The 26,317-nt window shown below is 47.9% G+C and overlaps 1 protein-coding gene across 4 annotated transcripts; it reads left to right on the top strand.

Moving 5' to 3' along the window:
- Positions 1–261: 261 nt before the first annotated feature.
- Positions 262–25,839, top strand: LOC136108433 (perilipin-3-like). Of its 4 annotated transcripts, XM_071815644.1 has the most exons (11): positions 262–485; positions 8,914–9,034; positions 10,205–10,331; positions 11,608–11,721; positions 21,547–21,611; positions 22,325–22,520; positions 23,330–23,412; positions 23,655–23,910; positions 24,449–24,648; positions 24,783–24,911; positions 25,036–25,839. In XM_071815644.1, exons 5-11 carry the CDS (start codon positions 21,552–21,554, stop codon positions 25,447–25,449), a joined length of 1,338 nt encoding a protein of 445 aa, XP_071671745.1. In that variant the 5' UTR covers positions 262–485; positions 8,914–9,034; positions 10,205–10,331; positions 11,608–11,721; positions 21,547–21,551; the 3' UTR covers positions 25,450–25,839. The 4 variants fall into 4 exon arrangements, with proteins under 4 accessions (XP_071671745.1, XP_071671746.1, XP_071671747.1 ...); XM_071815645.1 differs by lacking the exon at positions 11,608–11,721; XM_071815646.1 differs by lacking the exons at positions 262–485; positions 8,914–9,034; positions 10,205–10,331 and adding an exon at positions 10,896–11,259.
- Positions 25,840–26,317: the final 478 nt, after the last annotated feature.

The raw sequence follows: 26,317 nt of genomic DNA, 5'->3' as shown, positions 1-26,317 counted from the left end.
TTTAATACTCCCATGTTCTGCTTTCAATGTGGATCTGGTTCCAGGGATATGTGGGGAAAAATGTGGGTGGAGCTGTGTGTCTGTGGTTTTGTTTGTGTGTTGTGTGCACTTATTTGTTTATGTTTAATCAAACCAACCTTATCTGACTCAGCACATGGCACCATGGTCATCTGCATCAATCCAACAGAAAGGTTGGGTAACGGGGAAAATGAGAGCAGGGACTGCATCGGTCTCCAGAGAGCCCCTTGCTTTGCACCCACCCATTTCCCATGCACAGGCTGAACCTGAGCGTGGTCTGCTCAGCCAGAGCAGCTCAACGTGTTCCCCCTCAGATCTTGGGGGACATGTAACCTTCAATCACACCTGTTCCTGCTGAGTGCCGTGTGTCAGGACTGCGAGAAGGCAGATGGTCTTTCAGGCTTGCAAAGAGTTCAAGGCTGCAAAGAAGTGAAGAAAACCAGCAGTGAGCTGCTTGGAGGCACAAGGTGAGAAGCACAGACAAGGACGAATACTTGGTGGCAGCAAAGCACGGGTAAGGGGCTGTGCTGGGGTAAAAGCAGAAGGAAGCAGGCTGGGTGAGCTGGAGCTGGGACCTGCACCCTCTGGCCCTGCTCCTCTTCACGGCTGGACTGGCCTCTGGGAGATCAGCACTGGGGTGGTGCTGGTGCCAGCAGGGAGCTGCGGTCCTCAACCTGCATCTCCTCACTCCCCACACAAGACCACAACTCACCAGAGCGACAGTGATCGTGTTAGGTTCGTTCACAACATCCTTTCTGCTCGTGAAGGTCCGCTTTTCCTGCTGATCCCATCATGTAAGACAAAATATTTCTGTGTTCAGGGTCTGCTAAGTTTGTGTATTTTACTGCTGAAACGTCTATGAAAGACCAGCTTTTCGGGAGCAGAGTGGAATGCTTGAAAGTGCTTATGTTAAGGCATTTTCTCTAACGACTACTTTCTTTTGCTGCTGCTGCAGACTCCCCTGGCCCTCTGTAATCACTCAAAACCATCTCCCAGCTTGGAAGAGTAAACAAGAATTAGTGGTTCTTTGATTTTTTCCTTATTTGTGGACAGAGCCTGGTGCTCCCTCCTCCTTTCAGCATCCCGTGTGGCAGAGGAAGGTCTGATGAAAGCCCTGGAGCCACCTCGGCAGTGCTGGGTCTTCCTGAATGTATTGATCCATGAGCATATATAGGAGCAAGATTTGGGTGTAATCCTTACTTAACCCCCCAGCAAAGCTAACAGTAAAGTACTTCTTGTCGAGGGCTTTACTAATGCTAGCAGCAGTGATATGGGCTGTCCAGCTGAGGTCAGATCCTGTCCATGCCCAGTATCGGCTTGTTCCAAACTGCAGCCTCAACTGGGAATCATTCCCTTGGACTTGGCCTGTTGTTGCCCTTGGGTAATGAATCCCTGTGGTGCGTGGTGGGTTCAGGTCAGCACTACCAGCTCTCTGAAGCTGAGGCAGAGGAGAGAGTGGGGAGTCGCCCTAGAGGGAAGATGATCCAGTTTTGAGGTTGGTCTCTCTGGGCTGGGTGGCTCTTGGGGTCTGTTGTCTCCACAGCCCCTATAAACTCGCGGTGACAGGGTGAGATTGGATATAGGGGAGATCTGCACCATCCAACTTTATGCATCTCCAGTCCAAACAGCTGTGTTTGAGTGAGTTACACAGGCTTCCTTTGGAGCCGAGAGAGGGAGTTGAGTTTTTCTGTAGTGCTATTCACCTCCCTGGATTTTGATAGTTGCAACAGGTGAGAATACAGGTCCTGCAGAAGTGTAGTTTTTTTTTTTCAATATGAAACCCTCAAAAGGATTCTGAGTGGCCAACTTGGATGGAGAGATCTAGGTGGCTAATATCTAAATTTGGACAACTGTGTTTCTTCCCTAATTCTAACTCCCACTCTGTAGTGACCTGTGCGTACCTGGCTAAAGCAGGCCCAAATTCTCTGCCCCCCAACATGATGTGCAACACTATTTTAAAATGCTTTACCCTGTAGAACAACATATTGCACTGTTCTCCATTCACTTTCAATTTTATGCAACTTTCTTCACTGGAATGGGCTCAATGATCTCAGGAAATAATTGGTGAGCTTGTTAGACTAATGGGATTTTTATTTCCAAGGCTATAGATCAAACAGGTATCCCTGAAAATTCATTATATGTACAGTCTGTGCACTAAGTAATTATTCCTGCCCATGAAAGTGCTGGAGGAGAGACTACGACAAGGTATAACTTTAAAAAAAAGCTGCTTGATTTATCATTTATAAAGCAAAGTTCATATTAGATGTACTAGTTAAATATTCAGTGAATAGTAAGTCACTTGACTAGCCAGGGTGCAGGAGGAAAGTGTGGCAAGCATGGTGCCAGCTCTTGTTTGCTGTTATTTTTGGTCTGGATCTGAAGGAAGCGCCTCTCCCCGAGTTCCCCTGCACCTTGTTAGTGAGACAGCCCTTGATGTTGCTGGAGGCAGCTGAATTTCTCTTCTAGATGGTGAAGGGCTATGGAGTCCTACCTCACCCTTCTCCAGGGGCTGGATCTGCATCCTCCTTCCCCTCTGCTCTCATTTACACCTGGGCAGGGAAGAGCAAAACTCTGTGCAGCCCAACTCTACCTATACATGGCAAATGGGACATCAGTGATGGAGAACCTGTTCCATAATAAAAGGACAAAGACCAGTGACTGGGACGCAGGCTTTGCAGGGATCACGCTCGGCCTTGCCATCCTGAATTGCAGTATCTGGGGCTGTTCTGGCTGATGCTGTTGGGAGCGTGTTGAGCTGAGATCTTGCCCATGAGCTCAGCTGGAACCACTCCGTGGGTTGTGTCCTGGGTGGAACCAGGTGGGGCTGTTGTGTTTGGCTGTGCCATGCCCTGGGCCAGCAACCCTGGCTCAGGCCCTGACTATATTTGCATTCCACAAATAACTTGGGGAGGGTGGTTGTTACCCTGGGACCTGGCCTCTCTTGCAAGTCAGGCTTAATAACTTTGCTTTTTGGCATGTCTGGGTACAGGAAAGATTTTTCTCCTTGTAGTCATTCTTGCCTTTGTTCTGTATGGGGTGGGATGGTGACTGAATCTTATTTTCAGCGTATTTGCAAACTGCAAGTTATTTTTGCAGCTTTGTTTGCAAACTAAGTATATTTTGTGTGTGTGTGTTGGATGGAGTTGTTCACTCTTTGTTATTTTTCTATCAAGTATTTAGTAGTTTCCTTTTGTAGAGCTGGTCTCAGAATTGTTTATTGAGATTTTTCCACAGAAGAATCTTCTAACGAAATAACAAGTGGATACCGTTTTTGTAGAGAAAATTGATGAATATTTGTGATATGACAGGAGAAAGAAAAAGTGAAGAAATACAAAGGAAAGTGGTAACAAGAATCAAAAGCAGGAGGTATGAGATCTCTCAAATGAGATTGCTTGATATACCTTGGAAAAACTTGAAAACAAATCTATGTAACAGGCAAAGGGACTCATCTGAAGTGACATCGTTTAGGAATGTCACTTCCAGTCTGGTGCACTCACCTGGTATTTGCCTCCTGGGTCACCCATCGTGCGTGATCACTCTGAACAGGCAGGAGGAGGAATTTAGTTCCCCCATTGGAGCCTGGTCTGGGTGCCCCAGCTTCTTCTGGGGGAGCAGTTCCTGACCTGCTTGGGCTCCTACTGCTGGGGTTGCACACACAAGGGCAGAGCAATTACTTGAACTTAGGTTTTCTAAGCTTGTGGTCTGAACCATTGAATCATTTTCCACAAGTGGTATTAATTTAATAAATGATTTAATCACTATTCAGGCCCTGATAGGAAAAACCGTGCTCTCGAGAGCTGTGCTCTTGCTAATGACCACCTGGAAGGTCCGTGCCTGGCCTGGACGCTTTCCTTGGAGCAGAGGGGGTCGCAGGCTGTTACACCGGTGCTCCTCATGGGGAAATGTCCCCTGGCTGCCCTCTCTGATGGGACGTCTCCTGCCTGAGTCGTGGCGGAGGCCACGTCACCATGAACATCCCGACCTAGGATGAATCTTCTTGCTGATTAATCTGGCATTCAGGGTACGGCAGTTCATCCATCACGTGAACCGTGGGTTTGCTGGGAGAGGGAAAGGGACCGGGTTGAATGATGAGTTGCACACCACCACACACCGAGTAAGTGGATAACTAATAGGCAAGCAGCACAGTTTTGGCTGGGGTGTCCCTGCTGGGCTGAGGGGAGTGGCCGCATCCATCCTCTCAGGAAACGTGCTCAGCGTCTCACTGTGGTGGCTTTTCAGCACAGGCTTCTGCTGAATGTTCACAGTTGTTTGCAAATAGCTTATGGGGCAAAGTATCAAGGGCAGTTTTTCAAAAGACCACAGCGGCGCCTTTCAGAAACCCGCTCCGCAGAGCTCGGTTTTAGCGAGATGCACACAAGTACCCTGCACGTGTATGAGCAACAGGCAATCGAGCGTGCGAACGGCCAGCAACTTTAATTACTGTCTGTTTCCTTCAGTTGCCTCTAACCTCTGGTCATAGCTGTAAAACAAGTTTACATTGTGCAACAATTGTATTTAGAGGCTCAGAACATCCCCATCCTTTCATTTACTGTAAGAGTGGGGTGATAATATGTAGCTCCGCAGGGAAACTGTAAAGCTTCACTAATAAGGCTACAAGTGACTGTGAAGTTCTCCGCTCCGATGTGCTCTGTGAGTGTGAAGTGCTGCTTGTGAAGCTCCGAGATGGGTGTTGGTTTTATTCATGAAGGACTCTGGTCGCACGCAGTTCCCTCTGAAGGTCCAATAATGAAACTCATCTCTGTAGCTCTGGTTGCTGAATTTCACCACTGGAAGCCGCAAACAAAACCCAGAAGAGATGGAGCTCCTGTTAAGCTGGCCAGGAGAACGTTTCCTCTCCTGCTGCTAATTATTGGACAAGTATTACAATGCAACATGTTAGTAGAATTAACTATCTATTTGAACTTGGCTTCCTACGTACTTACATGTGACAAATTCATTTTAATATTATTTGTTCTGTGACTTTCAATAATTCATTGGGATGTGTTCGTACCAGTAATTAGAACATGTAAAGTAAGAAACAGAACTCACATAAATTATTCCATGGCATTCATTATTTATTTGACCATTTAGAGCTGTGCGAAATTTACTGAGAAAATATGTACGTTAATTAACGTGTACATTAAGATTTCATTAGCCTTACTACACTTTTTCAACAGTAAAGAACGTTAGACTTGGGTGTGTGAAGAGCTAGAAAGGTTTTGCTTGTGTCTCTTGTATTATTCAAATAGAACAAGCAGCTCTGTGATTGGGATATGGGAAGAGCCGCTGGTGAACAACCCTTCTGCCGGCCTACACAGGCACCGGGAAAGCCCTTTTATCAAATATGTTGAGATTCCCGAGCCAAGGAAACAGACAAGTGCTTGGCTACGTTGTACAGTCGCTGTCATTGCAGGTAGAGCAGCAAACGAGACAATCCAGCACTTAAGACCCTCTGCTCAAACATTGAGGAATTTGTTTATGCCAAGTGGATTAAAAACAAACATCCCGCAAATTGTTTCTCTTCCTTTCCCCAAAAGATTCTTAACCAATGCTCTAAAACGGATTCTGCTTACCTTGTTTTACGTTATTAATGAGTCCACTGGAGGATGCACCAGGAAATTTCCACATGAGCAAACTCCCACCAGCGTAAAAACGCTGAGATCCACCTCTGCCATTTAATGGTTCAGTTCACACATGAAAGCTGTTATCTGAGGTTTTAATTATTAAGCACAAATTGAATTTCAGGTTTTGGAGCAAAGGGCTCCCTCCCTCTGCTGGTTCCAGCCAAGGGGAATATTGAAGAGGGTTTTGGTATGTCCACTTTAAACAGCAGCCACAGAGGTGCATGTCCCATGGGTCCCCCCATGGGTAGGAGTATATTCAGAAAGCACTGTCTTGGATTGTGATAAAGAGCTATTCACCAGGTGTAATTCAACTTGGGAATTCCAGCTGTAGGGGGGGGTTGTTATGAATTACTAACAAAACTCACGGTGAAAGCTGGCTATTAACTTTTCTTTATGCTGACTACTGGGCAAGAAGTCTGAAGTTCCTGGTCAATGAGTAGCTGGTTGAAGGCTGGAATTAACTAAACGCTCCGCTTCATGGTTGTGGTGATTGTTCTGCTCTGGCAGGGGCGCTGGCTGTGACTCTGCATGGGAAATGGTGGTGGTGGTGTGAGAAGAGCCGGTCGCCAGCTGGTGGATGAAGGAGGACAGGTCTTTGTTCTCAAGTCTGAAACTCACTCTGTCTTTCCAACCAAACCCAACCTGGCAAAATCCGCTTGTGTGCTTTCATAGTTCTTGAATTAACAGCCACTTGGAAGCGTTTTGGGTCTGACTGTGTGTGCCCTCAGTGAGTGGAGCACATGAAGGGAGACCAAAGGTTTTTGGGAGGTAGATCAGGAGAAACCAACCACCTGCTTTCTGGAAGGGCTATGGTGGGAAAGGCTTCAGAAAAAAGCTCCCTGGTCTCTTCCTGCCTCTCACCGAGAGCCATGGGGCTCTGGGACACCCGTCCCTGGCCCTCAGAGAGATGAAACCCAGACCCCCCATAGCTGGATGTATTCAAGGGTCTTAGGAGCTTATCTCCCAACCAAGAACAAGGCCGGGCTGTGGTTCTGGGTTTTGTTTTGTCTTTACAGCTCAGCTGCCAAGATGCAAAAAATAAATTGGTTTGGATCGTCACAAAATACATTTCTTCCCACTGCAGCGGAAGTGAACAAATTCTCATTTGTCTCAGCCATCTGCTCCTCTGCGAGTGTTTGATACTAAACAGAGCCAAAGTTGAGAATCACAAGGCTGCCAGGAAGGGGCTCTCCTCTTCTTCCTTGTCCTCTACATCATCATCATCCTCCCAGGTAACTCGGAGTTTAGGACATTTCACAAGGACAGTGAAACCCAGCTCACTTTTGTAGCCAGATGCTGGGGCTGGAAATATCCCCCTGTGGCAGTCTGTTATGTATAAAAGCTTAATGGGTGCAGCTATTCTGCCTCCATGTGTCCCATTTTGAAGTCTGTGTCTCAGCTACCGAGTCGGAAAGCAGGGCACTCCGCACTTCTCTTACCTGTGAACGCTGCCAGCCCTGCAGAGATGCAGCCCGGAGGAGCCTGTTGCTTGGTGCCAGGTGATGGAGGGGAGCGGAAGGGGGGAAACTGAGTCTGCCTTGCCAGTGTCCTCGTGTATTCCGAAGTTCACGTCCAGAGTTGAGGCTGGTATTGAAAAATGTGGATTTAGCTCTTTTATAGAGGAGCATTTATTTTTCATGGCAGAGGGACTCTCTTGAGGAAAAAGTTTGAAAAATATGGTGCCTTGTCTATCGAAAAACGTTCTGAGGAACTACTGCCTGGTTTCAGATGAGGGCCGCGATTACGCTCTGTAGGCTGTCACGGGGAAGGATGCAGCTCAGTCTTTCTCTTTTCTTTTCACTGGAGCTGGCATGAAAACGGATTATTCTACACCATCTCTCTGTCTTGCTGTCCCATTCGTCAGGTTCCTGCAGTCACATTCCCTGCTTGATGTTTTCATAAACTGCACTCCTTTTCCTTGGGTTCTGGTGATTAATTGTAACGACAAATGGAAATATTCCAAAATAAATCTATTCTCATGGCCCTCTGCAGAGTCCACTCTGAGAACCCTCTGCAGATTTAACAATTTGGAGAGAGGTGGGACAGCACAAGATTTACATCAGAGCAGTTGTGGTGGCCCTTTATGCTACAATTATTTTGGCAGGGACTGTATTTTCCTCTAAGGAGCAAATAATTGTAATTTGGCCCAGGAAATGAAAGGAAAATAGGCAGAAGTCCCGCTTGTTAGGGGCTCCACGGACATGGAGAGGCCAGCAACAGCTCCGAAGCTGGGCTGACAGAGCAGAGGTGAGGTCAGATCCAGAACTGCTTGAGGTACTGACAATCATTTGCAGTTACTTCCCACATTCGTGTCTTCCTTTTAAGAATATTTCCAGCACAAAGGCTGTTCTTTTGTCTGGAAATGTGCCTTTCCATCCCTGAAACTGCCTCTCCACTGGAGATGATCCCATTGTACAGGCCATCCCTTTGGTAGCAGCAGTGCCCTTCTTGCACGTTGTGGATGCTGCATGGGTGAAGCCCATGGCCCCATGGTTGGGTCTCTGCAGCTCAGTCACCATCCAACACCTGCTCTGCTGCATCCTTGTACAATGTACCTGAGCAGAGGAGGGAACGGAGCTGGTGAGGGGCTGGAGCACAAGTGTGATGGGAGCGGCTGAGGGACCTGGGGGGTTCAGCTGGAGAACAGGAGCTGAGGGGAGACCTTCTGATCTCTGAACTGCCTGAAAGGAGCCTGGAGCCAGGGGGGTCGGGCTCTGCTCCCCAGGAACAAGCGCCAGGAGCAGAGGAAACGGCCTCAGGTTGCACCAGGGGAGGTTGAGGTTGGATGTGGGGAACAATTTCTTCCCCAAAGGGCTGTGGGGCATTGGAACAGGCTGCCCAGGGCAGCGCTGGAGTCACCATCCCTGGAGGGGTTGGACAGATGCAGAGCTGAGGTTTTTAGACACATGGTTTAGAGGTGGACTTGACAGTGTGAAGTTAACGGTTGGATTTGATGATCTAAATGTCTTTTCCCACCTAAACGATTCTGTGGTCTCGGAGGAGCACGAAACCCTGCTCCTGACCAGGATGATCCGCAGACGCCTTCATCGTTGGTTTGGCACAGGTGGGTGTTGGCGGAGGGTTTGTGGCTGTAGCGAAGCACAACTAATGCCCTGGTGCTGCGCTGGGCTGTCAGCAGGAGGCTGAGCAGGGAGGCGAGTTCCCACAGCAGCAATCAGCCCCAAGCAGTCTTGGTTTTACCCTGCAGCCTGGTTTGCCCTGAGCAGAGGAAAAGATGAAAACAAACTCTCATGATCGCTTTTTCCTGCAGGAAGATGCAGATGGGCAGGTCCTTCCATGGAGATGCCCTTCAACCCTGCACCTGAGACACTGCTGCTGAGCCAGGATGGGTTTATCTTCTCTTTCCAAGAAAAAGAACGACGTAAACAAAGGTGAAACAACAAAGAGGGAATTACAAAGAAGGAGAGACTAGATTTGAATTGATATAAAACCCAGGACTGGCGTGCAGCCCAGTAAATATTGGAATGACATTACCTGAGCTTAAAAAATGTGACAAGTTGTTAGGCTTAGTTTATATCTGTAGTGGAACTGAGGAGCAAACAGCATGGAAATATAATTATTTCTTTTAATCATTTTCTTTGGTAACAGAAGCAGAAGGAAAAAGCTCTGGAGAGATCCTTATTATAATTTTTCCTCCCTCTGTCTCTTCTTTCTGATTCCCTCCACTGTTCTCAGCTTTGTCAAGATTGTGACAAACTTAATTACCAGCAAACAGTAGGAAATCCAGATGACATATCACACATTTTTTTTTTCTTCTTCTTTTGACTTCATAAAAGCTTTATAGTCTTTAATCTAGAATGAATGACGACAGGGCCCAGATGGCGCTGGTGTCGCTATTGGCAGCATCCGAGCCCTTATCTCCTTGAGATCTTCAGTGTCAAAGAGCCAAAGACAAGGACAACAGAACCTCCAGAGACTGCGTTTCAGGGCTGGAGTTTCAGAAAACATCATCACGTGTGGTCAGGGCCAGGTTTGCAGAATACCTCCACTCCTCTTCGTGGGGGTGTCGCCTGTTATCCTTTTCTTGAAAATCTGGACTAATTGCGCTAATCGCAGGATGCTCACAGCAGCAAGCACAGAGCCCAGGGCTCCCAGCACTGGCGTAGGGCACGTTTGTGGTTCCTGCGTTGGCAAAGCCTGATACACGGTTGATTATAGAACAAGAGCTGGGTGAAGTGCTCTCAAGAACAGTCTGCCCCGAAATTTTACTTCTGGGGGGTGTAAAAGAGCTCAGGGCGAAGTTCAGTGAATAAGTTTTAAATGAGAAAAAAAGAATTAAAAGAAAAATGCCAAAAAATACTTTGAGCATTTCAAAGTGAGGTTTTTCCCTTGGAGCTTTTCAAAGGCGGTTTTTCCCTCCCGCTCTTTCAAAGATATATTTTGCTTTAAAGTCAGGTCTAACTCAAAAAAGAAATAAGTGAAAGGGAAATGAAAAATACAAAAGGGTTAAAAAGGGACATAAAGTGCCAAATGACCTGAAATGGTGAAGCTTTTTGCACTCCTGAGGACTAGAAGCTTTATTTCCTTTTGATGAATTCCAGGGCAGCCGGGACAGAGCAAGTGCCATGATGCTGCGGTGAGGTCCAGCAACCACGGAGAAGCTGATATTTGTGCTCCAGTGAATTGTGGTTTTGCAGAGCTTATTCAGCCCCATTCTCAGCGCTCCAGGTGGGTTTCCTTAAGTCCCTGTTTCATTGCAAAAGAAGAAAATTGATCATCTGTAGAGGGTCTGTCCTTCAGTAGCTTTGAAAGGGGCTCTGGCAGCCTCAGCCAGAGGTTGAGTGGTTCCTTGTGGCCCCTTTGCTGTCCAGCTATGGGCATCCCACCTTTTCCCCTCAGCCCTCAGGTAAAGGGATCTCCCAAAAGCCAATATGCTGTTGCTCTTTTTCTCAAGGGGCACTAGGCACAAAATACAGCTTAATTATCAACCTTAAGGAAGTTTTCTCTCTTCTTACATTCTTCTCTAAATAACTAATGAAGTGGAGCAGCTCAAAGCCACTTCTCTCAGCTGTAAACCAGAGCACAGAGAAAAGCACTAAACCTCTCATTTACTTGTCAGAGTCAAATAAAAAAGCTGAGTGTGATGCTAATTGTTCTCAGTATGCTGGTTATGATGGTGCATTTCTCAGCACAGATGTTCTTAAATAACTCAACAAATCTGGGACCTGCTGGGGCTAACTGGCTTGTTTTGCTTGGGGGGATGCAGCCACCTCTGCAGAATGATGCCCCAGGGGTCTGCAAGGAGCTGTGTGCTGTTCAGTGCTGATTAGAGCTCCGTGGATGTTTAATTCTGCAGAGATGGCTGGGGGGATAAGCCAGATGAGGGACCTCAGGCTGGGAGAGTGATTCTGGAAGCCTTGGAAGATCCAAGGGTCCTTGAGTTACCATGAGCAGAGCGGATCTGAGTAGGCTGGAGTCCTCACTTGGAGAAAAGAGTAGAATAGTTCCAGCCTCTGTGTGCTGCAGAAGCTGGGGACAGGCTCAGGAGCTCCTCAGCTTCAGCCCACGTATTTCCAGGATGTGTCACCCAGCAGCCGGCCAGAGCCCTTTCCGGGGCACCTTCCCTGCGAAATGCTCCGTCTGCAGCTCTGCAAAGGTAATTCTCACACGCTTGTCTCTCACCACTTGGTAGCGTAGAGGCCAGAAGTATAAATGTCTTAAAATTTACACAGCTTCTTGAAGGTAAAATCTATTGGGTGTCCATCTGAGTGCAGGGTCTGGATGTCCTTGTGAGCACTGGTGCTTTACTCCTATGCTTTCCTCATTTGTCTAGATAGAGCTTTGAAGTCCCAGGTCTGGAGGGAGAAATACCATCTGTGTTTATGTCTTGATTGTCTTTCTAAGGGAGTTTCTGGGAACACTTCTGGGGAGGAGATGTGTATGCTTTTTTCTTTTTGTTGTTAAATTTTATTATTTTTAATACAAATTTTTACTTCATTCAAAGAGAAAAAGACAAGGAGCTGCAGCACCAAGGGGCCAAACACTGCATGTGTCTGCCAGGGTCTGTGAGCACCGGGATGGAGGTGTTTCAGGGTCCATACCAGTTCTCCAAGTTCAGGTAAACCCATGGCAACCCAGGTTTTGGGGCCCTGTGCTCCCACTTCTGCAGAAGCAGGGAACCCTCGCCCCCATCCTGCCCTGAACTCGTGGACCCTTGGAAGCGAGCACTTAGCAGGACTCAGGGTGTGTTTCACTGCCCATTAGTTTTGGCACCGGAACATCCAGTAAGAAATAATTGTGGAGATGTTTGGCATAGCTGGTGCCTGTTCCACACCTCCGGGCTTCACAAAATAAACCACGGTTTGTTACTTATAATTAATGAGATTAGCAGATGTGCAAAAGAAGAATCCAAATCTAAATTGTCTCCTGTGATGAGGGCAGCTTCTTTTGCTTTGCTACTTCCAAGCCAGCATATGCAAACTGCCCCGCATTCATGTCCTTCCAGGACATTTCCCAGGCTGTCACGTTTGCTGTCAGCTCACCCTGCACCTCTCACAGCTTGCTGATGGGCCGTGATGCTGTCCCCAGCTTGCCACCTGGCATGTTGCAAAGCCCACTGGTAATTCTCACTAGTTTTATTAGCAATAGCTTGTGGTTTTCTGCCATTTCTCGCATTTGCTGTGCCCATTGCCTTGGCTGGAAGGTTTTTGCATCAGTCTCGCTCCTTGCTTGGGATTGTGTGTGAGCACTGGACACCACGGCCCTGCCTCTCAGACTCCAACATCGTAAGCAGAGATTTCATGAATCAAATAGTATTGCAGAAATAGCGGATGAGAGTCCCCCCATGGATCCTCACTGCTCTCTCCAACCAGCATGGCTGAAAAGACACAGCCAGAACAAAGAGGGCTGTGAAAAATGGAAGGAAGAAGCAGAGCATGAGGAAGGTGAACAGCGGCAGCTGAGCACCGCTCCTTCCAGCCTTCCCCCGCAGCTGGGGAAGTTCTTCTGAACTGCGAGTTAATTTGTCACATCACTGTTCAGTGACTCTATTACCATACCTGGGGTTTCACCCTGCTTTCTTTTTGAGTTCTTGTGGAAATGCAGCGACAAGGTCCTTCTGTGCCCAGACCCCGGTATCGCCTTCCACCAACAGCCAGAACCTGGTGGAAGTCGCTCCCTTTCTCCTGGTGGAGATCCATTTCATGAAGCAATGAATTTACGTTCCCACGCTGGCTTCACCGAATCCACAGCTCACTGCTGTTCTCCTTTGGAAGTCACTTTTATTTGTCAGATATGTTATTTTTCCATTACAAGAAACCTATAAGATTTATAGGGAGCTGCTTTTCCCTTTCAGTGAGTGCTGTTTGTTTCTGTCTCTAATGAGAGACTGTCAAACCAGCATAAATTCTATAACACTTCTTCTGCTGGTTTTTTTGGCATGTCAGCAGTGGGAGAAAGTACATCAATTAGAAATTAAAGAAATTTAGTTAGAAAACAGGTAGGAAAGCATCAATAGGAAAGCTCACATAAAGCAGAGAACAAAGACACCAGAAATAAAATTGCCTGACAAACATTAGAATCGATATTAAAAGGAGAGAAAATAAGTACAGAAGCCTCAAAAATAACCCCAGAAACCGTAAAAAGCAACGCCTGACTTCAGAAACAAAAAACGCAAGGAACATAACAAATGATTTCAGATCTGTTCCTGTCAGAAAGAAACTTGATTTCACAAAAAAAAAGAGCAGCAGCTATAGAGACGATCTTATAAAAGGATGTACAATAAAAGATTTGAAAATGGTATCCTCCAAGCTACTTTAAAGAATGGCAAAAGAAAGGGATACAGATTAAAATACACTAGCGCTGTAATGTCTAATACAAAACGTTCTGTCAGTGAAAAGAGGTGTTTTGACAGGTGTATCAAAATTTACCACCGATCTTGGTGACCCCACCAAAAAAAAGCTCTGAAAGGATAATTTTAAAATAGCTACAACAAGTGGCGAGGAAGATCACGGAAGCAAACAGCTCACAATTATCTCTGTGGCTGGAAAGAGATCAAACCTTATTGCTGTGCTATTTTTACAAGAGGCGAAGTAGGACAGTCGTATCACGCTGCTCCAGATAGCACTGCAAACAAAGGTTACGTGAGAGCACGCAGGCAAATAAAGCACCAGCAAGCCCTGAGGTACGAACTGAGCTGCTGCACGTTGCCTTGAAACGGAGAGACTTCTGGAAAAGTCCGTCAGGGAACAGCAATCCCATGGGAGCACGGAGAGGAGCTCCTGGCCATGGCTCCCCATCAATGCAGCCACGTTACAGTCAAGCAACCTTTGATTACATCAGTATTATCCCACAATATTTCTACATTCATAAGTGATCTTGATTGCCTGGCATCATGTGGCCACGTAAGAGCATGTGCTTACTTGGAAAAACCAAGCATTTTTATTATTTTGCCCCTCAGGCCACCAGTTCTGAAATTCAAATGCAAAATAATTGGGACAGTCCATTGGCTGCTGTTTGCATATCAGTGGTATTCCTAAAACATTTGTGAAATTAGTGAATAACACCTGGCACCATCATCGAAGCTGGATGCCAGACAAAATGGCTCTAATCCATCCTAACCTTGATGCCATTAAACTGCAAATTGAACCACAATTAAATTAATCTACTAACTTCACTTAAACGGTGGCAACACTTTGCAAATACTCTACGAAAGTCTAAAGCATCAGGGCTTGTGTTTGGTGACTAGAATTCAGCTGACCATGGACAACCTTCATTCAGACCCATCTATGCACGTGCATTATAGAATCCTGGAATCATTTTAGTTGGAAAAGACCCTCAAAATCGTTGAATCCAACCATTAACCTGGCACTGCCTCATGTCCGTCTGTCCACCCCTCCAGGGCTGGTGACTCCAGCACTGCCCTGGGCAGCCTGTTCCAATGCCCCAGAGCCCTTTGGGGAAGAAATTGTTCCCCAGATCCAACCTCAACCTCCCCTGGTGCAACTTGAGGCCGTTTCCTCTGCTCCTGGCGCTTGTTCCTGGGGAGCAGAGCCCGACCCCCCTGGCTCCAAGCTCCTTTCAGGCAGTTCAGAGATCTGAAGGTCTCCCCTCAGCTCCTGTTCTCCAGCTGAACCCCCCAGGTCCCTCAGCCGCTCCATCACACTTGTCCTCCAGCCCCTCACCAGCTCCATTTCCTCTCTGCACTCTCTCTAGTATTTCAATGTCCTTCTTATGATGAGAGGCCCAAAACTGACCCCAGAATTCGCAGTTTGGCCTCCCCAGGTCCCAGCACAGGGACGGTCACTGCCCTGGGCCTGCTGGCCACACCAGTGCTGGTACCAGCCAGGAAGCTGGTGGCCTTTTTGGCCACCTGGGCACACACTGGCTCATGTTCAGCTGCTGTCAACCAACACTCCCAGATTCTTCTCTGCCAAGCAGCTTTCCAGCTGCTGTTCCCACGCCTGTAGGAAAATAACCCAGGTGGAAGATTAAGATGTCCTGAAGAAGATCACTACACTGGAGTTGCCCACTTAATTCTATGGCAAAGCCCAGGTACAACTTTAACAACTACGAAATTAAATATTCACACACACAAATTTAAATGTATTTAATTGCATGCTTTTTGGTTTCTGACCTTTTGCTTCTCATTTGAATTGCATATTTTATTCTGTAGATATTCTGAAAAGGTTGTGAGCTGAGGCTGCGGCTCTTCCCAGTGTGGGGTCCCGGGCAGATTTGAGGGGAACATCTATCAGGTGGTGCCAGGTACTTCAGGCTGTTCAAAGGAAAAAGACAGGACATACGGGATTGGAATAACTTTTTCAAAATTACCTCAGTTAACATATAGGGAAAAATTGTAAGTGTTATGGATAAATTAGACTCAAATGGATAATACATTATTTCACATTACCGTGTAACAATCTCCTTAGGGTTTTTTAATTGTCCCTACACTGTAGTTTCTGAATCCACTGGCTAAATTTCAACCAGGTCTTACAGAGCAGCAAGAGGTTTCAAAGGTGATTAAATTCTTACAAAATGTGAAAAAATAGGCAAGTGCATATGAAAAATGTAGTGTTAAGTATCCTAATGGAGGGAAAGATCACTGTGTGAGCTCAAACTCTAACAGCCACCAGAGGATCGGATGGAGAGCGTTCAAATCCAGATAAAGCTCAGCCAGGATCTGCAGTTCGTCATCAGATGTAAACCTCCCTGCCTCATCAGCTCCACAGCTCGGGGACCCTGTGTGGTCAAGGGACACACGTGCTTGTGCTTCTCCTTATGGAGGCTTGAGTAAGTCCCCTCTCAACCACCAACATAGAGCAGCTCTAATCACCCCAGCCCGAAATAGCATATACAACAGGCTGGATTGAACAGGAGGGAGCACCTGTGAGGGAGGAGAAGCGTAAGAGCAGGCCAGCAAAGGAAAACAACACTAATAATAATATACAAAATGAGCAATGGACAATACAATTACTCACGACCCAGTGATGGATGCTCAGCTTGTCCCTGAGCAGTGGTTCCTCTGGCCAGCTTTCCCCAAAATATATACTGAACAGGATGTCATATGGTATGGAATATCCCTTTGGGCAGTCTGGTTCAGCTGTCCTGGCTGTGCCCCCTCCCAGCTTCTTGTGTATGGCATGAGAAGCTGAAAAACCCTTGACTGCTTACCAACAACTAAAACACTGGTACATTATCAACATTATTCTCATTCTCAATTCGAAGCACAGCACTATACACAGGCACTAGGAAGAAAATAACTCTCTCCAATCTGAAACCAGGACACCTGGGTTGCAACTATTTTGCTAGAAAGAAACTAACCATTTCAAAGGAGAGGTGTAACATGAGTTTGGCATTTCCTCTATACAATATTCCATCTTTAAAATCAAGGAAGTAAACCTCTCGCAGGTGTGTTGTTGGGTAGAAGGAACAAAGGTACTTGTGTCCTTTCTCCCCTGCTGTCCCCAAGGATGTCAATAGCAGGAAAGCTCTTCCTGACGGATCGATGCGATCATTCAGGTGCGGGTATGTTCACAAGAACAATCGTCCTGAGCACCGGAGGACTTGCAGGGAGCTCAGCAGTTCCCACAGTTCACTCCCCCAAACCTCAGACGTGCAAGTGGCTTCTCGGGGTGCAGGGACCCCCGTCACGCCATGGCATCCCCTGCCGGGTGACCATCTCACCACCCCGGCCCTGGGGGACCCTGCGTGTTCACCGCTGCTCTCAGGGACACCAAGCACTTTGCAGACCAGTGAAACACGCAGATATGTGCCCATCCCCTTATTGTGCTTCTCTGTGCTAAACACTAACACCTCCTCCTGGGATCCCAGAGAGTGCTCTGCCGTGCCAATGAGGAGGTGTCGCAGCTCAGCGAGTGCCTGACCCGCTAAGGCAAACAACGTATCGGCCGGAATTAATGCAGAAAAAGATGGCCCTGGTGTCCTTTCTATTCTATTTTTCCCAGCCAAGCTGTCTGTACTGTGGATTCCTTCAGCTGTGTAGAAGGGCATGTGATTTATTCAAACTGGAAAGCTTGCAGACAAAAAAGGCTGTGTAATTATTTTGTATCTGACACAATCATTAGCAGTATTATTTCTTCCAGAGCTGGGAAGGACACTTATAAAACATCTAACAAGCTGCTAAGGAGGTTGCCTAAAGCACTGATGTTCAAAATGTGCTGCTAGAGCCTAATCTTCTGTGCTCCGTACATATGAATATTTCAAGCTCCAGCTTCTTTTTATGGAAGGGACTTCAAATTGTATTTCTGAAGGATGTTTCTGGCAGTTTAGTGGGCACCCTCTTCAAATATTAGGCCTAGGGTACCTGTTGATTCCATGATATAGTGATGATTGAAAGGGGCCAGTACAATCTAAGCAACTGTGCTGTAGAACAGAGGGGCATCCAGGCCTCCTATTTTACTTTGTTGAAGAGCAACAACCTCCTCTGTGCACATGTATTGTGCAAGAACTCCAGATCCATTTTCCACGCTGAAAACAAGCACAGTAAGCCAGGCATCAGTCTCTGAGCTAAGGATGCTGCTGGAGAGCTTTTGGATGCTCTCCTATGGGTAACCTGCTATGACCTGGCTCAGCCAGGAGTTGCCCAGTGGTCCAGCCTGCCTGGAAGTCCTGGTCCAGCTAAGAGGGATGCTGGTGGAAGGCAGCTGGTGGCACCTTCTCAGGGGACAGGCACCTATTTCATACAGCCACTGTATGCAGTTTGCCCAGGTCTCAGGAGAAAGAACAAGGTTCCATGGGCAGCAGAGCCCAGCTTGTCCTCCTGACAGCTCTGCAAGCTCAGGTTGAACTCCTACATAAACACATGGCCACATCAGAGACTGAACGTCCCTCATCCTCCTGGGTGGAAGGAAATCCAAGGACCTGGAAACCAGTGCTGGCCAAATCTGCACAGAAAAAGCCTGGTTCTCTGGTTAAGGGGATGGTGGTTTGACTTGAGCAGGAGCTCCTTTCTCATGGTAAGTGTGGAGTGTATTATCAGCAATCCCTAGCTCTCGTCTGGCACTTTTCATCAGCAGATCACAAAGCGTGTTGTGGAAAGAGGTCAAAATAATGATTGTCATTTTAAAGATGGAGAAGCTGAGACACAGAGCCCAACAACAGCAGAGGAAGTCACCCCGCAGGCAGCTGGCAGAGCTGAGGACGGAGTCCCACAGTCCCCACGTCCAGCCCAGCACTCCGGCCTCCCTGTTCCCATCGTTAGCACTGGGAAGTCTACCGCTAATTGGTGTCGAATGTTTGAAAGTGGAAGGAGCTGTTGTCATGGATACAGCATCCGCAGGCTGTCCTCTGCCATGGCTGGAGCCCTTTTCTTCCACAATAGCTCTGTGGTCTGCAAATGGCGCAATAATGAGCACAGAAACAGCGATTCATTTGCAACCGGTGCAAACGCCTGCCATGTCATACAAAGACAGAATAAACTGTTAGCTGTGGTCCTCTTACACTGACCGAGCTGCCTGGTTCACTGAGTTCTCTAGTACCAACTGGAGCAGACTGTCAGGACCTGTTGGATCAATTCTCTCCTGTAAATTTTGTACAGGATTTACACTCAACTTGTGCCTTTCACAGCACAACAGCACCCGTGTTCTCCCTGTCCCCACCCTGGGCAGTGTCTTTCCTTCGCAATAGGCGGGGTGTCAGCAGTGAATAGGAAGGAAAACCCCTCCCCAGCCACGCACACACACAAACATGCATCCCCAAGAAGGTTTTAGCTGCAGATGCACAGATGCGCCCCCACCCGCGGTGCTGAGCGCGTGGCTGCCAACCCACGGACAGACGTGACCCTCCATCCCTGCCCACGCAGGGACAGCGTGAAGAAGCTGGGGTTCTTGGACATGCAGCCTGCCCAAGCAAGGCTCAGCTCTCTATCCTCCCATTAGTCTCTTTGAAATGGCAATTACAGGGATTCACCAGCACTTCTGACATACCAGGTTCAAGGTAAAGCAGATGGGAAGAAGCTCTCTAGTTTGGGATTTCTGTTGTATTAATGTTGCTGTGTTACCTCCCTGCCCCAGATCAGGACAGTTCATAGCCCTTCACCCATGTTAAAAGAGGGGGAAAAAGGATACCTGCTAAACTAAAATAAATGTGGCTTGGGCGATTCCATGGCAAGGGCTTTACTGATCCTTAGTGAAGGAGAAAAACGCGGACATCAGAAACTGTCCTGTTTGATGTTCCCAGTGCCTCCCATAGTTTTTGACAGTTTGTCTTCACCTTCCTTACAAACACAGGTGCTGTGCAGCTTCTGCCAAGGCAACGGGGTAGTTATCACCATAACTACCCAGCTATTGAAACCCAGCTGTACAGCAAGCTCAGCTCCGCAGCAGGCTGGCAGCTATCACACTCCTTACATCTTCTGGAGACAGAAAGGCTCCGTCAACACTACAAAGGATCTGAACAGCAATTTTCGGGTGGAGAGTCTCTGTTCTTCCCCCGTGACACAAAGCACTAGGACATGCCTCTTGGTGACTAACAGCAGCAGACCTATCACATGGAATTACTTGCTGTTTTCTACCTCTGCAGGAGCTTTTTCTCTGCCAAGGGGCCTTAGCAAAACAGCCTGCTTTCTAAAAGAGCCGTGACAAACAGTGGGTACAGAAAGGGTGCAGGAGAGGACAGGAGCAGCTCCTTGGAAGTCAGTATGTTTTGGAAGGGTTTTCCACAGGAGTTCAGGTGCTGAGTCAGGCTCATGCATCTGTCCCTGGTAACTGGTTCTTTGCTGGCAGCTGAAGGGAGCTGAGAGGGACCACTAACTGCTCAGCTTCCGACCGCACAGCAGCTCGAGCTCGGGAGCACAGGAACAGAAATCTGTAGGATTTGAGTGCAGAGACACAGGGAACCTGATCTGCAAAGAATTATGACACCTCAGACAAACTTAGAAATGAAATGCCCCTTAAATAACCCAAAACCTCATCCAGAATGTTATCTAGGAACAAAGACACTTGGGATCTGCAGCAAAAGAGGGGGACTTGCTTAGCAAATAGTTAAACCAACCAGTCATACAGGACTTCCAGACTCTTGTGATTTACCATTTCTGGCCTCGCTTCTGGGGACCTCCCTACCATGGCTCTAGGGGGTGAAGGCAATGTGACACTTGTCTGTCCAGTGTTCCAGGGCCTCATACCTTACTTACAACACTTTTGACTCATGCATTGCAAACATGGTGAGATGTGCGACCATCCCACCTCTGGTCACCTCTATTCCAACAGCTACCAGCTCCTCGCCAAGACAGCATGACATGGTGTGACCACCACATCATTCATAGTAAGCAGCTGAGCAGCTACTTCTGTCATTAAACATTAAGCACTAGTAGATAAAAGCAATAGGAATTTCACACCAGGTGTGAAGTCCTCCTCTGGATTTGTTTTCCTATACTTGCTTTGCTTTTCTGGCTATTGTTTCCCATCCAAAAGAGCTCCAGAACTAATTGCCATTTCTAGATGGTGTGTGGCAAAGATCACAGAGGGTTTGTGGTCTATGCCAGCAATGCCACTCTCATTGTGCAGGAGCACTGAGCGCTGAGCTCCTCTACACAGGACAAGGTGTATCTGCCTGATTAGAGTAATTAACGAGCCACAGCAGGGCCTGTCTCCACCCCATTCCACTCTAATTGGCCAAGACAGAGACTGGCTCCTTTCTGTTGCTTCCCAGAGCTGTCAGTCACTGAGGGTCCCTCCTTACACCACTTATCCAACCAGTATAAAAGGGCAGAACAAGGCTAATGGAGCATGGTGTGGTGTCTGTTTCTTTCTTTGCTGCTCATCTGTTTGCTGCCAACAGGGCAAAAAGGTACTGTTCTGAGATTTTTGGGTGTTAGAGGTATGATCGTTCCATGAACTCCTGGTTCATGGTTAGATGTTTCTTACCTGGTGTAATTGTGGAATGGAGTTAGTCTTAGCTGACATGAGGTTGTTTGTGGTCCTGCCTGAAGGGCTGGGTACAGCTTTTGAGTGAGAAGCTGGTTCTGCTTGGGCTGTGCTAACAGGGTAGAGCAGCCTCTTCAGATGGTTTGGTTTATTTTTTCCAGTTCTGCAGTTACTACCTCCCAATGCAAGACTTCCTTGAAGCTTTGGTGGGGAGGAAGGAGGTACCCACTATCTCTTTTAAGTATATTGAGAATAAGCACTATGATCTCTCTGGAAAGGGCTCTGCTGAGTGAGAAAAGACTTGTTTCTCATCGTTCCTCTGATTATCATAAACCATATGAAACCTAAATATGAGGTGGCTTTGTAAGCAACACAGTTCTGTTCCTTCTGTAATGGGGAGAGGCATGTTTGGGAGATCTTCCCTTAATGAGTAGTGAAGGAACATATCCATTTAATGAGGCTGGAAGGAAGTGTCCCCTGGGAAGGGGAACCCCTCTGGAGGCTCAATGGTTGTTTCATCTCGTTCTCTTCCTAAACCCGTGGTGCTAATTGCATTTCAGCTGCAATGGCCTCTGCTCTGCCTGACAACGAGGAAGCTGCCAAGGGATCCGAGGAGGAGCAGCAGGTGGGTGCCTCATGTCAGATGTACTGAGGGGCTGGGTGTGAGTGTGAGGATGTCACCCAGCTGTGGAGCTGAGCCCCACAAATGGAGACTGTGTTGCCTCTGTGCCCTGCAGCTTCTCTGGAAATGTGGGTGGCAGCACGGACAGAAGAGTAGACTGAAGACTCTGTGAGTAACCTCCTGGGACAAGAAAATAGGCTGGTTCTTGGCTAGGAAAGGTGTTTTTCTAACTCTGTAGTCAAGATCCTGGTTTTCTGCAGGTGATGCTTCTATGGAAGGGCTCCCAGGAAACCTGCTGCGCCTGCTTTACTCCCAGCAGCATGCATCTTGCAAAGTCAAGTCTGTCAGTTTAGAGGCAACTTTGTCCTGTCTGAAGCTTTTCCTGGAGTATTGGCTTGTTAAATAGCCATACCAAATGAATTAGAGCTGGACGTGAGCACAGAAGTGCTGAGGTTACCCACAGACTCAGCTGGCCCTTGGGTAACATTGAGGAAGACCTTTCTAGAATAGACCAACTGTGAGTGTCAGTGCTCCACAGCTTGTTTCACAACTGAGTTGTGGATTTAAAGTAAGCGTCAAGCAAGGCAAGCCTTGCTTCATCGACCAGACTAGGTGACTTCAACAGCCACACAGAAGAGGAAGTTTTGGGGCAAAACAGCATAGGAAGCTCAGGGTCATATGTGAAAGCTTCATGGCTTTTTTATCCTGCCTTCTAGGATGCAGTAGATCAGGTGGCCAACCTGACCTTGGTCAGCTCTGCCTGTGACGTGGTCTGCACGGTTTATGCCTCCACTAAGGACAGCCACCCCTACATCAGATCCGTGTGCGATGCGGCGGAGAGAGGAGTGAGGAGCGTGACGGCAGCCACGGCCGGCTGCGTGCAGCCGGTTCTGACCTCGCTGGAGCCCCATGGTAACCCCCCGAGCACGGGCAGCTCTGCACCGGCCTCTGAGGGATTCTCTGGTTCTTTCCAGCCCTGAAAGGAGTCCTAGGATGTGGAAATGCACCTCTATCACCATACTGAAATGACAATTCCTGGCTTACAAGTAAGGCTAGAAAGGGGAGCCCTAGTCTGAGTAGTGTGATGGAGGACTAGGACCTCACTCTGATATGGAGTTCCCAAAAACTGATTTTGCAAGGTCCAAAGTATTGGGTGGCAGATTATTATAGGTGGATTCTTACAAGTGACAGGAAAAAGCTTTATCTTGGAGGACTGTTACATCTAAAGGTCTTGTTTGCCACGGCCCTTAAATAAGATGATTGTGGCATCTGAGAAGAAGCTCTAAACTCCTGGAGACAGAGGGGTTATTCTTAATAACAAGTGTCTGACAAAGCAGCCTGTGTGAGAGGCCTGAGCTCACTCTAAGCCCAGAGTGGGCATCCCCCTCCTATCAGTTGCTATGTGATCCCAGGTCCTTAGGATGTGGAGGCTTGGGCAGAGATAAGGGCTTGTGCACCTATTTGGTCAAAAGCTCAAGAAACTGTAGAAGGGGGTCCCACGAAGGTGTGTGTACAAGTGGAATTTGGCTGCTGTCAAAGTGAACAGATCTACAAGGAGACCAAGACAAGATGCTCTACAAAATCAGCTTATAACACACCTGACCTGATGGGCTGAATGGAGACCTTCACCTGGGTTCCCTGCAGAGTGGCTTGCTCAGGAATGTAGAACTTGAGATGGCATTGCAGAAAAACAAGTTTTGACAGTACTTTTTTCCTTCCAGTTGCTGCAGCAAGTGATTATGCCTCCAAGGGTCTGGATAAACTAGGGGAAAAGCTCCCACTTCTTCAGAAGCCAGTGGAACAGGTAAGACTCAAAGGCCATGCAGTTCCTGACTGGCAGAGGGTCCTGGTTTTGCAGTGTTTCTAACCTGGGGAGTGAAGTAAGGTGTTGTATGAGGAGCAAACTACTCCTAGGTATATAGTGCAAGCTCCTACAGGAGGAAATACTTAGCAGACATTATGTTAATTGTCCTCTTGGTGTGGTTTGGAATTGTGGTGTAGTACATGACCCAGTCCCTTATCTGACATGAGTTCCCTCTTTCACAGGTTATCTTGGACACAAAAGAGCTGGTGTCATCCGGAGTGGCTGATGTGAAGGATGCTGTGAGCAGCAAAGTGACAGAGGTGATGGATGTAACCAAGGAGACTCTTCAGAGTGGTGTGGAGGCTGCCAGAGCTGCAGTGACCAGCAGCATGGGGATGGCTATGGACTCCAGAATGAGCCAGACAGCTGTAAGTGGAGCAGAAGCTGTGCTGGAGAGCACAGAAGACAGCTCTCTCCCCATTGGGAATGAAGAACTAGGTAAGGAAACAGCATATGTCTGGGGAGACCTTACTGAGGCCTTTCTGTACTTGAAAGGAGCCGATAAGAAATATGGGGGACAGACTTTTTAGCAAGGTCTGTTGTGACAGGACAAGGGGTGATGGTTTTAAACTAAAGGAGGGAGATTCAGACTGGACATGAGGAAGGAATTGTTTATGCTGAGGGTGGTGAGAGCCTGGCCCAGGTTGGGCAGAGAGGTGGTGGCATCCCAGGCCAGGCTGGATGGGGCTCTGAGCACCCTGAGCTGGTGAAGATGTCCCTGTCATGGCAGGGGGGGCACTGGGGGAGCTGGGAAGGTCCCTCCAACCCAAACTGTTCTATGGTTCTATTTGTAATGGGAGCCACTCCACTGGGGATGGTCAGTCCCATTCCTCACCTCGCTACTCTGGAATGGGGCTAAAGGGAAGTGCTGTGTTGGAGGTTGCTTGGCTCCTAATCCAAGATCTCGTGACACATTTTTACTCCGTGTGGTAAGCATCTCTGGTCAGATGCTTGCAGATAACATCTTTTTCCTCAGCCAAACTGGCAGCATCTGAAGAGGGTGCGGACATAATGTCTGTGGAGCAGCAGCAGGAGCAGAGGAGGTACTTTGTGCGGCTGGGGTCTCTCTCTGACGAACTCCGCCAGCTCGCCTACCTGCACTCAACAGAGAAAATGAAGCGGGTGTGGCAGGGCATGCAGGAGGCCCTCGCACAGCTTCACTGCATCATTGGACTGGTAGGTAGAGCTCCATCCCCTGGAAGGAGGGGACCAAACTGCTGGCTTGGTCTCAGCTTCATTGCTATGATAAAGAGCTGTGCTGGTCACCAGCAGACCTGTTTGCCTGATGGTCTGATCTTCCCCTGACACAGATTGAAGTGTTTAACGAAGGATTTAATCAAAAGCTTCAGGCGGGGCAGGAGAAACTGCACCAGATGTGGCTGGAGTGGAGTAGGAAGTGTTCCAAAGAGAGTGGAGATGAAAGCTCTGCAGAGCCAGAGGTACCTCCTGGGGAGGGAAGATAAGGGCTCTGGGCAATCTCCTGATTATATATATAATATATATATGATTTTTTTTCTTTAAGTAACTCACTCCCCTGATCTTGTTCTTCCTGCCTCCTCCCAGGAGATGGAGTCTCTGGCCCTGCTCATGGCCTGCAGTATCACAAAGCAGCTGCAAATCACCTGCTGCAAGATAGTGTCTGCAATTCAAGGCCTCCCCTTGAGCCTTCAGAATAAGGTGAAACAATCTCTTGGTGCCATAAGGGAGCTCCATGCTTCTTTCTCAGCAGTGAACTCCTTTCAGGACTTGTCCAGCAGTGTCTTGACCCAAAGCCAGAGGAAGCTGTCCATGATCCAGGAGTACATGGGGGAGCTGCTGGACTACCTGAGAAACAACACTCAGCTGTCCTGGCTGGTGGGACCCTTCTCCCCCAGGGAGGAGGAGGTGAAAACATCACAGGAGGAGGAACCCTTGCAGGAGAGAGATGCAGAAACAGCAGGAGCAGAGGATCATCAAGCTTCCACCATCCTCATGTAAAGGATAAGGTCACGAGTACAGGTTTGCCTGGCATGACTGGTGAGGGCTTGGTCTTTGCTTTCTGTAGCTTCACTCTCCACTTGAGGACGGAGCTGCCACCATGGCTACTGGGTATTGATGAGCAAATCCTCAGGGTTTTCGAAGGAAGGTGGTGAAAGTAGCAGGGTGACTTTTAAATGTTTACAGCTGCCTTCAGGAATGGTGGCTGAGCTGTGGGCCAGGACAACAGAGCTGCAGCTCTGCAATGCTCCCACTTCCTGAGCAAGCTGTCTATGGTATGTCCACTAGTGTATCCAGGCACTACCTGTGTTCAACACAGTTACTGCTGTTGGTCTTAAACTCTTGGCTAGTATAAAATGTAAAGAATTACCTTCCTAGAGGCTGCTTGTACCTGACCATAACTGCTTAAAATAAAACTACTGCATGCAAAACTACTTCCTGTCTATTGTCTCTTGGAGAAATGCCACAAGAGTATTGCTCAAGAGATGTGCGAACTGTACTCATCTTATCTAGCCCTTGATGCTGGGACAGTGCTGTCAGGATTGCAGGAACTGGTGAGCACTCAGTGGCACAGCAAGGATTTGTAATTCCTTGTAACTCCCAACCCTGGAGGCACATATGTGCCCTCTGGCACTTTCCCATGCTTGGTGAAGCTCTAGGGACCTGTTTAGGATACTGGCATCTCCTGTTAGACCTCCTGGGTCTAATTCTCCTCCTGCAGTCTTCTGCTGCTAACCAGTGGTGAAGACTTTGGTCTGTGGTGGGGCAGTGGGCTGCAGGAGTGGCTGCCTGGGAGGTGCGTGGACCCTTTGATGGGGGTCATTGGGGTGTGAGTAACAGACACTTGCTGCCAGTGCTGACCTCTCTG

Source organism: Patagioenas fasciata, chromosome 16 (assembly GCF_037038585.1).
Source record: "Patagioenas fasciata isolate bPatFas1 chromosome 16, bPatFas1.hap1, whole genome shotgun sequence".
NCBI classification, from domain to species: Eukaryota; Metazoa; Chordata; class Aves; order Columbiformes; family Columbidae; genus Patagioenas; species Patagioenas fasciata.
The sequence above is the reverse complement of the archived record's forward strand: the minus strand, read 5'-3'. Positions and strand labels throughout refer to the sequence as shown.